The sequence below is a fragment of the Saimiri boliviensis genome, chromosome 6 (assembly GCF_048565385.1).
Source record: "Saimiri boliviensis isolate mSaiBol1 chromosome 6, mSaiBol1.pri, whole genome shotgun sequence".
Taxonomy (NCBI): Eukaryota; Metazoa; Chordata; class Mammalia; order Primates; family Cebidae; genus Saimiri; species Saimiri boliviensis.
In genome coordinates, this window is record NC_133454.1 from 14508803 (window position 1) to 14524142 (window position 15340).

General features: G+C 35.0%; 1 protein-coding gene and 1 pseudogene across 8 annotated transcripts in view; one reads left to right on the forward strand and one right to left on the reverse strand.

Moving 5' to 3' along the window:
- Window positions 1–15340, reverse strand: part of TMEM135 (transmembrane protein 135) — a 369409-nt gene that overhangs the window by 214303 nt on the left and 139766 nt on the right. For all 8 annotated transcript variants that reach the window (XM_074400367.1, XM_074400364.1, XM_074400365.1 and 5 more), the window contains one exon: window positions 9704–9737. In XM_074400367.1, coding sequence (XP_074256468.1) covers window positions 9704–9737 — 34 coding nt within the window. The remainder of the gene's footprint in view (window positions 1–9703; window positions 9738–15340) is intronic.
- LOC120360950 (E3 ubiquitin-protein ligase XIAP pseudogene) lies at window positions 5453–6775 on the forward strand (annotated as a pseudogene).

The following is a 15340-nucleotide window of genomic DNA, read 5'->3' on the forward strand; positions in this document are numbered from 1 at the left end:
AGAAACTACCAAACCACATTCAAATGTTGGTGTGGATGTACAGGAACTAGAACTATCATATTCCCGCACCTCTCTCATTCTTGATATCAGAAATTTGTATATTCTCTCTTCTCATAGGCAATAAACATATATCAAATTTTGATATACTCTGTTATATTTTCACTCAGTTCAAAATACTGTCTAGTTTCTCTTTGATACCTTTTGAAGCATGCTAGTTTCCAAATACATGGGGATTTTCCAGGTATTTTTTAGTTATTTGTTCTAATTTAATTCTACTGTATCTAAAAAGTTAACTGTATGACTTAAATTTTTTTTTGAAATTTATTGAGATGTTTTTTATTACCCAGAATATTGTCTATCTTGATGGCCTACTGAGTTCAAGCAATTCTCCTGCCTCTGCCTCCCTAGTAGCTAGGATTACAGGTGCATGCCACCACACCTGTCTAATTTTTGTATTTTTAATAGAGACAGGGTTTTACCATGTTGGTCAAGCTGGTCTCAAACTCCTGACCTCAGGTGATCAGCCTGCCTTGGCCTCCCAAAGTGCTGGGAAAGCCACGGCCCCGGCCCTCTCTTTCTTAAAGTTCTAAATGACCTAATCACATATTTCTCATGAATACACTATCTTGGAATGCTACTTACCCATTAATTTAAAATCCATATGTAAATATACCTTGTTTCTTCAACTAAATCAAGTGCAAGGGCAGAATAATGGCTTGTGTACCAATATTTAACATATCTCTTTGTGCTAAATAAATGTTGACTGCTGAAAATGAAGATAAAGATAAGTAAGACAATGTGGAATTAGTTCTATATATTCTTCTATCACGTATTCACTCAAAGACACGGCAATGTCTTTGAAACTTTCTAATCAAAATAATTAAGAAATGGATAATTGCCACAGCCAAAACTAACAAAATACTATTATTAACCAAATAACTATTATTTCATCATCTCCCAACAATTTCAGTGGGGCTGTATACATGTGTGTATGTATAAAACCAACCCACTGTAAGGAAGATATAGCTAAGAAGCAAATGAAAATGCGGGATTAAATCCTATTAGCAATAAAAATATATGGCACAGCAATCAAAATTTATGTCATAAAACAATATGCCCCCAATTTTTTTTAAATGATGATCTAAAATGTCATATATATATACACACACACACATATACACATGTGTGTGTGTGTGTGTGTGTGTGTGTTTACATATTTATGTCTGTACTTTGCAGAAAAAGGGATAAAATGTAATAATTAAATGTTAGTAATCACTAAATGGTAAAATCACAGGTCATTTTTACTTTCCTCTTTATTCTCCAAATCAGAAACACATACCAAAAAATAGTAAATATTTGGTTTAAATAAAACCTCCCAACATTTAGAAATTTTACTGTTGGATGTTATAAGCCAACAATTTCAACTTAGTCTCATAAGCAATATAATCAAGTTGTAAGAAAAAGTTATTTCTTTAGATTGAATTCAGTTCTCCCTGAATGTTTAAATCCCTACCTATTCTGAACCAAGCACCCTCTTCATGTAGTAAAAGTTATGTAGTAATAAATAAATAGCTCTGCTTAGATAAAAAGGAAGATGAAGCCTATCAGATTATTATTAGTACCCAGAAAATATTATGATCATGTTCAAATTCACTTTCCCTTAGACATAGTCAAAATCTATGTGTCAAGTCTTCAATCTCATTAATGTTTTGAATGAATGGGTGTTTACAACCAACTGGCAAAAACCACCAATTCATAGTTTGTATTTTCCCCAGAAACTTTTCTAATACTAAAATTTACAGATGAATGTACCCCCGCAAAAAAATGCTTTCCATTTTAAAGACCTAGAAATACAAAGGTTTCTTCTAGACTGCAAACCCTAACAAAATGGTACAGCCACCACTCAGTAATACAGTTGGCAGTTTCTTTAGAAACTAAACATGTAACCATAATATAAACCCAGCAACTGCATTAATAGACATTCATCCCAGACCAATAAAAACATGAAAACCTGTAGATGAATACTTATAGCAGCTTTATTCATAATAGCTAAAAACCATGAATGGGAGTTAAGAAGGGGTGAGAAGAAGAAAGAAGTAGGTGTGGCTATAAAAGGGCAGCATGAGGAACCCTTATGGTGATGGACATGTTCTGTATCTTGACTGTATCAATCAAATATCCTGGTTTTGATATTATATTATAGTTTTACGAGACGCTACTATTGGGGGAAACTGGCTAAAGAGAACATGAGATCTCTATGTTATTTTTTATAATTGCATATAAATCTATAATTATTTCCAAATAAAAGTTTTAATTTTTTTAATACAGTATTTTAAGTGTGCTCTCCAACACTGATCATATCAAAGTCAAAGATCTCCTTCCCAAGAATTTACAATCTAAAACAAGCAACACACAAAGTTTTAGAAAGTTTACTTATAATTTTAAAATAAGTGTATAAATACGTATACATACGTACAGTATTTGGGTACTGAAGTATAAGCTGTGTGCTACTATAGAAAAGCATGTGAGTGGCAAAAAAAATAAATAAATAAAAAATAAAACCAAAAAAAACTACATTAAAACTCAAATCTGGGCCAAGAGCGATGGCTCACATCTTTTAATCTCAGCTCTTTGGGAGGCTGAGGTAGGCAGATCACCTGAGGTCAGGGGTTCAAGACCAGCCTGACCAACATGGAAAAATCCCATCTCTACTAAAAATACAAAATTAGCCAGGCATGGTGGCACATGTCTGTAATCCCAGCTACTCAGGAGGCTGAGGCAGGAGAACTGCTTGAACCTGGAAGGCAGAGGTTTCGGTGAGCTGAGATCACACCATTACACTCTAGCCTGGGCAACAAGAGCAAAACTCCGTCTCAGAAAAACAAACAAAAAAACCCTCAAATCTATTTATTCTAGCATGCAGACACAATATTTTTAAGTTTTCTTGAAAACATAAGAAAGAAAAGCAGCACAATAACAAAGCCACAATAACAAATTTTCTTAAGAAAATTTAAGACACCTTGTTATACAATAACTTTTTTTGAAGTTGTAGTATTTATTATCACTTAATAATTTATCATTTTATAGTAGATGATTTTATGCAGTCATTTATTTTTCTGAATTCTGATTACACCACCACAAGCCGGCAAAACAGGAGTGTTCATACTCAGTTCAAAATAAAGTCACATGCTTCATCTAAGTACTACAACCACAAACTTTTAATCTTTGTATCTTTTAATCTAAAATTCATTAGTGCAGTCAAATAAAGCAAGTTGTTACTTATAAAGTAAAGTAAATAATATTATGGCAAAAACCATAATTACTTTTGCACAAACCTAAAATATTTAAAACAAGTTTTTAAATAAATGTCTAGGTATAATTTGGTATGTCTCCCATAAATCCTTCTCTTTAACCCATTTATGCCTAGTTTTCCATTATTGAAATGCTAAGCTTGTGGGAGTTATTTATATCCTACTGCTCAAGGTCATCGCCAAGGTCAATTTTTCACACACAAAAAAATATTTGCAACCTCCAGCATAAATAGGTTAATAAACACATTCATCTATAATTCATTTAACAAATCATGGCACAAAGTACACATTAGGCACTGTTCTAGGTATGATATAGCAATGTATAAAACACACAAAAACTCTACATTCATGAAGCTTAAACTCCAAGGCAGGAAGACAGACAATAAAATAATAACCAAAAAAGATACATGTTAGATGTTGATCAATTCCATGGGAAAAAAAAAAAAAAAAAGATACAGGGGTTTGGGACTGCAAGGTTGTAGGTGACATGAAGAATGACTGTAACGTCACGTGAAATAGATACGGAAGGCCTCACAACAGTCTCAGTGAAATAAAACCAGCAAGCCATGCAGATATGTGACAGTAAGAGTTCAAAACAGAGCCAGCAACAAGTATCAAAGTCCTAAGAGGAAGCATGCTTGTCATGCTCAATGAACACCAGAGGGGGCAGTGTGACTAAAGTGGAGAATGAGGAAGGAGAAGCGCAGACCCCTCATAACCACAGGCTTCTTCCAAGCCTCGAAAAGAGCCCTACAAAATCTGTTTGCATAGTCACATTTTGGTAACAACTGCAAAAGTATGGTATTTTAACCACAGATAGTTAAGATCACTATCGCTTTATGTTCTGATTTCTCTGTCACATTTCCCCTTGTGGTCAACAGCATTAGGTTTTGGGATCCAGCTTACTAGTAGAGTTTAGCAAGATATATTGAGTTTTGCTTTAGCATGATATATTCATTAATTTACTTTCCAGTTGCTTCTAGGTATAGAAAATTAATTCCTAGTGGCTCATTAAGTGGCAGCCAGGCACAGTGGGTCACACCTGTAATCCCAGCACTTTGGGAGGCCAAGATGGACAGATCAGTTGAGACCACAAGTTCAAGACCAGCCTGGCCAACATGGTGAAACTCCATCTTTACCGAAATACAAAAATTAGCTCGGCGTGGCAGTGCACACCTATAATCCCAGCTATCTGGGGGCTGAGGCAAGAGAATCACTTGAACCTGGGTGACAGAGGTTGCAGTGAGCCAAGATCATACCACCGTACTCTGCCCTGGGTAATAGAGTCAGACCCTGTCTCAAAAAAAAAAAAGAGTGGCTTCCAGGAATACTCTATCATCTACTGTGCCAACTTACCCTGTCATGACACAGATATGAAGAACCAGAGGCCATAATGACATATAGATATGTCCTAGGGTGCCAAGCCCTGAAAATACGTGAGTAATGAAAAAGAAATAAATTTGAAATGCACATAGCTAAAAGATAGATTATCAAAAGTTCTACCAATCATCAGACACGCAAAGTAGTAAGCAGAAGATCTGATTCTTAGCAAAGACTAGCCAAATTCCAAGTTCTCTCCTGTCAATTAAATGAAGTGAATACAACTGTAATTATTACAAATGCAACATAACTGTGTGAGGTTTTTGTCCCAATGGAAAATGTATTACAAAAATTTTTAGAATGCCTATGTTTGAGAAGCACTACCTGTATCAGTATTCAATTATATATAAATATAAATATAAATCTGTATATTAAATATATTATATTAATATATTATATATAATATATTAAATATATTATATAAATATATTAAATATAAATCTGTATATAAATATAAATATAAATCTGTATATTAAGTAATATGGTTTTAACTATTCCAAATACAAAGTTATTAAAACATGTGATCAATAATGCAAGAAGAAATAATGAATTATCTTTTTTATTTTCACTGTATAAAATGATATTATAAGTGGCTGGGGAGGGCAAGAAAGCTGCACTCACCCAGCAGGGGCTACATGACCAGGTTTCCAGGACTGCTGAAGGAAGGCACAGCTGGGCGGGCAGCTTACGCCCTCCAACAGCACCTTTATGAATTCCATGACACCTAAGAAAAGATGAGTAAGTCCTATTTTCAAGAGAAGATGGCTTTTAATAGTTTTGAAGATCAAAAACTGCGTACCTGCAGACATCAACAAGGATGAGAAATTTGTAGAAGAGTTTAACGAATTAAAAACTTTTGCTAGTTTCCCAAGTAGTAGTCCTGTTTCAGCATCACCACTGGCACAAGTAGATTTTCTTTATATGGTGAAGGAGATACCATGTGATCCTTTAGTTATCAAGCAGCAGTGGATAGAAGTAGAAGGCAATATGGAGACTCAACAATTGGAAGACAAAAGAAAGTATCCCCAAATAAATCAATGGCATTTATTTCTAAAATAGTGCCACACAACCTGCTATTCCTGGTATCCAAAATGGTCAGTACAAAGTTGAAAAGTGGGAAACAGTAATCAATTTGCCTTAGACAGGCCATCTGAAATTCATGCAGATTATGTTTTGATAATTGGACAGGCTTTCGATGTATCAGATACCATATACTCAAGAAACCCAACATGTATAGTGAAGAAGCTCGATTATAGTCATTTCAGAACTGGCCAAACTATGTCCACTCACCTCCAAGAGAGTTAGTTAGAGCTGAAATCTATTCGACAAGTATTGATGACCAAGTGCAGTGCTTTTATGGTGGCAGAAAAATGAAAAATTGGGAACCTTATAGTGGTAACTGGTGGCAGAAGAACATGGGCAATACTTTCTTAACTTCTTCTTTGTTGTAGGCCAGAACGTTAGTATTTGAAGTGAATCTGACGTTGTGAGTTCTGACAGGAATTTCCCCAATTCAACAAATCCTCTGAAAAAATCCATTCATCACAGATTGTGAAGCATGGATTATTACTTTGGGGATGTGTATGTACTCAAGTTAACAAGCAGCAGCTTGCAAGAACTGAATTTTATGCTTTAGGTTACGGTGATAAAGTAAAATGCTTTTGCTGTGGAGGAAGGCTAACTGATTGGAAGCCCAATGAACACCCCTGAGAACAGCATCCTAAGTGGTATCCAAGGTGTAAATATCTATTACAGGAGAAGGAACAAGAATATCTAAGTAACATCCCTTTAACCCATTCTCTTGAGGAATCTCTGGTGAGAAGTGCTCAAAAAAACATCATTACTAACCAGAAGAACAGATTACACCATCTTTCAAAATCCTATGATCCAAGAAGCTATACCAATGGGATTCAGTTTCAAGGACATTAAGAAAATAATGGAAGAAAAAATTCAGGCATCTGGGAGCAAATGTAAGTCACCTGAGGTTCTAGTTGCAGATTTATTGAGTGCTCAGAAAGATACAAGATGAATCAAGTCAGATTTCACTGCAAAAAGAGACAGAGTGGTCTCATTATATTGCCTAGGTTGGTCTTGGACTAACTGCCCTCAAACAATCCTCCCGCCTCAGCATCCCAAGTAGCTGGGACTACAGGCCCATACCACCATACCCAGCCTATACTGTAATTTCTAATGAGCCAGAGGTAAGACTGAATGGAGGGAATTGAAGGAAGTATTATTAAAAGAAAAAAAGGGAAAAGAAGTAATGAAGTGCTCCAGATCCAGAATCTGCCAGTAACAGCAAGAATTGATTCCAAGACCTCTAAATTACTGAGAAATTATTCACAAAATGTGAAATATATCAAACACAGATTTGGTCCGAGGTTGTAAGAAGAAAATGAGACACAAATAATAAGAACCTATAAAGTGAGGGTTTCGGAAAAGTATTAAATAGGAACTAAAAAGGAAGTCCAGCCATATGTGATTTGGCTTCTGGGGAGCAAAGTTTACATTGACATTTAAATATTCCAGGTAGTCCCCAACTAATGCTGGTGACAGGAAATCAATCAAATTTTCATGACCAATTAAAAACCCAGAGTCTGTTATTATAGAAATCAATGAAAAATCATGATGGAAATTCTTTTTATAAATTTAGTATGGTCTTAGATAACAATTTTTTCAAAAGAAAATAATACTATAAAATCATATGAAGAAATGAATAGAGTTTATAACCAATATAGGATGGAAAAAAGTATTGTGGAGATACATTAGATGATTATTTAATTAAAATATTATGCAATTTTCTGAATTTTGTTATGTCTGGTGTTTATTATTTTTTTAAAATTAAAATATCATCACTCAAACTGAATTTTTACTGGACAGGTTAAGCATTAAAAACAGGTAAATTGGCTGGGCACAGTGGCTCTTGCCTATAATCACAGCACTTTGGGAGGTCAAGGCAAGAGAATCACTGGAGCCCAGGACTTTTAAGACCAGTGAAGGCAACATAGTGAGATCCTATTGCTACAAAAATAAAAAGGAAAAAGTAATAGCTGGGCATGGTGGTATATGCCTACGGTCCCAGCTACTTGGGAGGCTGAAGTAGGAGGACTGCCTGAGCCCAGGAGTTCGAGCTGCAGTGAGCTGTGATCATACCACTCTACTCCAGCCTGGGCAACACAATGAGACCAAAAACTAAAATTAAAAAAAAAAAAAAAAAACGGGTAAATAGATGAGTTAACTTGAAGACAAATCTGAAAAGATAACCGGAATTCAGCACAAACAGATGAAAAAGTAGGAAACTGTTGAAGAGCAATTAAGAAAACACAAAGAGGAACATAAGAACATTTAACATGCATCTCAAAGTATGCGCCAAAATAATAAAATGCAGAGAATGCAGAAAAGCAAGATTCAAAGAGGGGTTGGATAAGATTTTAATTCCAGAACTAACTATTAATTCTTGGACTGCAAAAGCTGAGTTCTGATAAAACTAAATAAAAATAAATTTAATCCTAGTAAACCCAATATGCCAAAAATAAATTCTTCAAAAGTAAGTCTTCAAAACAATTGAGAAAAAAGGAGAAATTACCTAAAAAGTAAAAACAGGCTGACAACAGACTCCAGAAAGTATCTATAGAGAACAAAGATAAAGGATTATTATCTTTAAATCATTGTAAATCTAGAATCTATACCCAACAAGATTGTTATTAATTCAACAAGTATTTATCAAATTTCTACTACATGACAGACTCTAATTAAATGTTCCAGAGCTTACATTCTAGTAAGAATTCTTTCCAGAAGAATAATGCCAAAAAGAAATCCTGCTCTCCTGCTGTCCTGAAATTTCTATTTCATTACAATTAAAAGAGATTGGAACTCCTAATTTTCCTGGAGTATTTTTAAATAAATTTACCTGATGGCATACCCTAAGCTTTCCGAACTGGTGGTTCATAAACACTCTGAAATGAAAATTTGGGAATCGCTCCTTACATGAGCAGTTTTCTGTGCAGAATGTCCATATCTATCATCAGATTCTCAAACAGGTCTATGACTAAAAAAGGGTTCCACCCACTTTTCTCTGACCCAACCCCACATACCCAGAATAGCTTGGTGCTATATGATTTCCACAGGACCCTATAAATCATCTTTCAGTCCTTTTCATACATTATTATTTCTACTGTGACTACTCCCTCTAGAGAGTAAAACTCCATGAATGGAAAAGCTATCTCTTGTTACCACCATCTAGCACAGAAACGCAAAAGTACAGAGCAAAATGTAAATATAACTAAAATGAATTGCTAAATATAACTCTGAAATATACTCCCTTGTTACAGAATTCAGGAACTTAACCTCAGGTAAATAAATAATTATTAATCTTTCCTAGTTAAATTTTTCTATGTTGCCTATCAAGTCTATTAAACAACCTTAAAATATTTTCATGCAAATGTTTTTCTTGGCAATAAAATTTACATAACCTTGATTATATATTTTAAAAATATCAAATTTTATTAACTTAATTTATGTAAACTTAGAAATTTGGAAGCCTAGCTAATTATATTATTAAGTGAATTGAGTGTTTGGAGATAGTACCAATGTTGTTTTAACATCCAAGAAGAACATACATCATAAAAACCCATCTTTATATCATATTTCCCATAAGAAATAGCAACAGAGGCAGAATATGAAATTATATACATAAAGAGATAAAAAGAAATAGATAAATCCATATAGATGTATAGCCTATCAAAGATGAAGATGTAAACTTAAACAAAAAAAAGGCAATGAAGGGCACAAGACAGTGATTTCCTTCTAAAGTAAGTGAAATTCAATCCTATGTAACAGGAACAAACCAGATGGTATCAAGGCATTTTTGAACATTTAGGTCTATCCATTAAAACGGAGAAGATTATCCTCAAATACGAGTGTCTTTCCTTTTTTATGTTTTTTAAGAAAACATGATTTTAAAAAGATATAGTTCATGGGAAAACATCAAAGTTTAAAAAAAAAACACTTACCAAGTTGGCCATATAAATTGTGAGCAGCCCTCTCCTGCAAATAATTTTAAAAGGAAGACATTAAACTTCAATTTGACTTAATAATCACTTTATCATTTATTAGAATCCTATAAATAAAGAATTATCAGGAATTGAGAAACATAACTGATAATTTTTAAAAAGGTAAATTGTGTTGAACTAATTTTTCTGTGCCCTAAAATTAGCTGCTTCTAAATAAATTCTATAAAATCATTCATTTCATTGTCATTAAATATTCTTAGTGGTCAGTAATTAAATTTTTTAAATTGCTATTTCCCCACTGTTACTTGTTATTGGCAAGAGTGGTACAGTTCCTTACTAGTCTATATTTATGCTAGAAAAACCTATATTTCATAATAAAGAATCCTAATTCATCTTGCCAAAAAGTACAGAACAATTCTAACCAAATAAAAATTGAACAAAAAATAAATAAAACAGGCCTTCTGTCTGTTTCACAACAACATAATTGTTTGTTTCATTAAATGAAATTACAAATCATACTAAATCACATTGGTTTTAATTTTATTGTTAAATAAAAAGTCAGGCACTAAAAGAACTTTCTAATGCCAACAGACAAACAAAAGTTCTATAAACACTTTACAGAAAAATTGTGTATTTCTTTACCAAATGTATTTAATAAAAATTCAGGTAGAAAGTCAAACATAAAAACCTTTTTCTGCAATTAATCAGTCTATTTATCTTATACTACATATAAGAAATGAATGAAGCACATTCTATTCTCTAGGAAATGTCTTTTAACAGATTTTAAGAGTTCAAGGGCAGAGTTCAACCTCTGAAAATTACAAAAATTTATTTTCATTTCAGTTATGAACATTTTCAGTACTCAAAAGAAAATAAAGTATATATATCTAAAGTACCAATGTCAAATCACTTTCATTTAAATACACCATATCTTCATAGTGATACTGTCAATGAAATCTTCTTGATGCTTGATTCCTACAGTCTTCAATGTTCATTATTTTAAATGGTTTGCTAAGATTTTTAATATTCCTAAAGCCACATGGAGGCAGTATGATTTAACTGAACAGTGCTAAAGTCAAGTTAGGTACTCTGGGACTCCGTAATTTAGTCATCAAAATTAGGGAACATTTGAGGGACTAGTTATCTACTAATTAAATCTACTTACATATTGTTAAACATAAAAATGATTAAAGAAAAAATGTACATTGTCACCAATATATAAAAGATAACTTTGGACCCACTATGGTTGAAAGAGGCAGGGGTTATAGGACCCACAGTACCGTACTCTCCTGGCAATCTCCCTCCTCAGATCCTAATGCATTTCAGCAGAATGAGAGAACCCAACAGCCCTTACAAAAAGAATTTTTTAAAAAACCCTGGTAAAGGTGATGGGATGATCTATGCAGCAAACCACCATTTGCTGCACATTCTGCACATTTACTCCTGAACTTAAAAGTGATGGAAAACAATTAAATAAAATCACTTGTAAGATTATAAGGTTTTTTTAATGTCATTTTTTCTATAATTTTTATATATGGATGGAAAGTGTTCTTACTAGTTCTCACCATTCTTGTTAGTTCCTACTAAATTCTAAATCAAAAATACTCTAATATTGCTTATTTTAAATAAGTTATACTAAGAAAAATTAAGGTAACATTAACATCCAAGAGTCTCGCATACACTGAAGAAAGAAAAGTTAAGTGCGTCTCAAGGGATACCTATTTTTACCAAAAGCTGGTTACATATGAAGAAAAAAAGCATTACAAATTCCAAAATTAAAATGTTTCCTTACTTTCTGTGAGAAAGCCTGAAAAAAAATTTTTTTTTTTTTTTGAGATAGTATCTCACCCTATCACCCAAGCTGGTGTGCAGTAGGATAATCGTAGTTCACTGCAGCCTGAAATTCCTGGGCTCAAGTAATCTTACTGCTTCAACCTCCCAAATAGCTGAAACTACAGACACACACCACCATGCCCACTAATTTTATAATTTTCTGTAGAGACACAGTTTCACTGTGTTGTCCAAGCTGGTTTGAGTTTCTGGGTTCAAGCAATCCTCCTGCCCTGGCCTCCCAACATGCTGGAATTACAGGCATGAGACACTGCACCCACTGATAAATACATTTCAAAGCTGAGTATCTCTTATCCAAAATGCTTGGGACTAGAAGTGTTTCCTGTTTTTTTTTTTTTGGGGGGGGGGTTTGGATTTTTTATTTTATTTTATTTTTGATTTTGTAGTATTGCATATACATAATGAAATCACTTGGGAATGAGACCCAAGTTTAAACATAAAATTCATTTATGTTTCTTATACACCTTACTATACTTGGCAAAAACTGCAATTACTTTTGCACCGACCTAACTACATATAACCTAAGGTAATTTTATACAACATTTTTAGTAATTTTGTGCATGAAACAAAGTTTGTGTTCAGTATTTATCTGTGAAATTTTCCACTTACAGCATCATGCTGGTGCTCAATCATAATTAAGGTTATTATGTTGCTATTATCAATCACAGAAATAAATATTTTTGTCAATTGTGTTTTTGACTGTAACTACCCTGGACATTTTATCATTCACAGACAATTGTCTTGATCCTCTTCAAAAGATGGGTTTATAAACAGTCACAGGACTTTGACAGGCAGCTTTAAATGCAGGTTTCTGAGATCTTTGGCAATTGTGGCACTGGAATAAAGGGAAACCATTCAGGACTCATGAAGAGATGAAATGTTCATGAATGTCAAACAGAACAAGAGTTAACTGAATGGACAGAACTAATAGAAAACTTAAGTAATCTTTTCTAACTTTTTTGCTTAAAACATTGCTGATCCTTGTTTTATTTTTCAGAGTCAAGGAAACTTTTCTTTTGAGATATCTAAAGTTTTTAACAATTGAGTAAGGTATACTCCTATGAACAAAGTTGGAAGAATATCTGTTTCTTTCTGCTTGCTTTCTCCAGAATTTGGAAACTTTGTAAGTATTCTTGACAAATGGCAATATAGTTGTTGCAATAAGAATCCATTTTCTTTTGCAACCAACTGGAGAGACTGGTTGTTTCACCAAGGCTTTGACTGGAAGGGTATGCTTCCCTTTAAGGAATTAAGCTTGACTCGCAGAGCCAATAAAAGTCCCTTGAGGAAATTGGCCTCATGCCATGTCTACACAGTTCCTTTACAGGGTTCCTAACTTGTGGTGAATAAAGAATGCCACTTTCTATCCGGCCCAGGAGCCCCAAGTTATTTTGAGACCTCAAAAAGAGAGGAATTTACTCAATTCACAGGTATGTGAGGGTACAAACCCATGGCTGGGCTTAGCTTTTAAAAGTCTTATCTGAGATTCCATATGAAACAGAGCTCCATCAGAGCCAATTTTAAAACCTTATGTGAAAATAATTATTTTTGCTGCACTTTATGCAAATGACTAGGCTGAATATAAGACTAAAATTTATTTTACAAACAACTTGGTCCTATCATGATTTGTTTGTAACAAAATGAAGACCGGAGAGAAAGAAATAAGTTTCAAAACTTATCATACACTTGTCATTAACTTCTAGTCTCATTAGTTGTTTTTAAGTTTTGTCTGCATTTTGGATTAACACTGATTATTTCTATGAACCAATCACTGATCTCTGGCCACAGCTCAGAAGAAACAAAAGGGATGGATAATGTAAAAATCTGGATCAATATTCCAATTCTGGGTAATTATCCCGCAAATCCTGCCAGGTGGTGAGAATAAATGGGGTGCCCATAACCTGACGGTTTCTTTTTGTTTTGGAAAATAAGACCAAAGCAGCTAACCAAACCAAGCCCCGTGCACCCATGCCTTAGCAGGCATAACTATAGCCGCCAGTTATCTGGGCATGTCAGCAGCCTCCGGATTTTTGAGCTGTCCTTAACCCCATGTTTTGTTTTGATACATGTCTTCTAATAACCTGGTTTGTCTCTTCTCACCTTCAGGCCATCAAACTCCAAACTCATGCAACCAGAGCCTCGACACCAATGGCTCTCTTTTACCAGGGACCCTTAGATAGGCCTCTGAAGGAGTTCTGACTGCCGTTTTCCCAAAACAGCACCCCCTGTCAATAGGAAGCAGTTAAGATTGATCATCATCCTTAAACTAAAGGCAGTTAGATGTACCTCTTCGGAGGGGGAAATTGATAGTGTCAGGAGGCAGTCAAATGCCTAGGCAGATAGGGGTGGGTCCCTGGTGAAATCTGACATCCACCCTGAAGACAGTTTAAAGCCTGAAAGCCAAGCTACAAGTCAAATCCACGGACTGGACTGAGAAAAGTCTTCCTGTTTGGCACACTTTCCTCCAACTGATCCCCATCCTTCACCTATTTTACATATACCTACCCTTTCGTAATTGGTTTTCTACACTGTCGTGCCAATCTTTGAATGGAGTCTCTGGTTTAATTTTTTTTTCATACTCACAAACCAATCAGCACACACTTCCCTATCTGAGCCCATAAAAGCCCCAGACCCAGCCACATTGAGAAAAACAAAACAAAACAAAAGAAAAACACCAAACTGCAGGTGTAGCAGACCACACTCGCATCCCCTCTGCTGAGCTGCTCTGCCACTCAATAAAATTCTTCTCTGCCCTCCTCACCCTTCAAATATGTCAGTATATCCTAATTTTTCTTGGACATGGTACAAGAACCTGGGAACCACCAAATGTGGGTACAAGTCATAACACAGGCGGGCCAAACAGGCAGGATGCCTTCAGTGGCAGGCCCAGGGCTAAAGCAAGGCCTGGGTGCAGGGTAAGGGGACACTACCAGCCATGGAGGTCCTGGTTGGCAAAGTGCACAAGAAAATTCCTGCATCAATACCTCACACCTAAGGCATATGAGACACTAAACAAATGATTATGGAATTACTAGGCACATAGCCAACAACATATTTCTAAGAACACAGCCTCACAGAAAAAAGTGTATTACAGAGACATAATCACCAAAGATAACCATTAGAACAAAGGTGGGCCAATTAATGATACCAATTTATTAGCAAGCAAAGAAGTGTTCAGACCTCCTTACAGTTGCATTAAAACTTAACAATCTGCAAGGTAGAATCAATATTAGGAAATCAAATTTTATCCACCCAACAGTATCATGAAGTATAATGCAGATACCATTATCCTTACTCTATTGAAGACCAATAATCAGAGAAGTGAAGTGGTTTCCCTAAAAAGGTAAAAGTAAGAAAAAGACAAGCTGGAATTCAGAGTCAGTTCATCTGACTTCAGTTTCAGGTTCTATCCAGTGCACTATTTCCTCAGGAAATACTTGCATTATTAAATTATTGTTGTTGTTGTTGTTTGTTTGCTTCTGAGACAGTCTTGCTCTGTCACCCAGGCTGGAGTGCAGTAGTGCAATCTCGGCTCACTGAAATGTCCACCTCCCAGGCTCAAGGGATCCTCCAACCCCAGACTCCCGAGCAGCTGGCACTACAGGCACATGCCACCATACCCAGCTAATTTTTTGTATTTGGGGTAGATAAGATTTTGCCATGTTGGCCAGGCTGGTCTCGAACTCCTGAGCTCAAGTGATCTGCCTGCTTCAGCCTCCCAAAGTGCTGGAATAACAGGCATGAGCCACTGTACCTGGCTCTAAATTATTTTTAAGTTCTGTAATT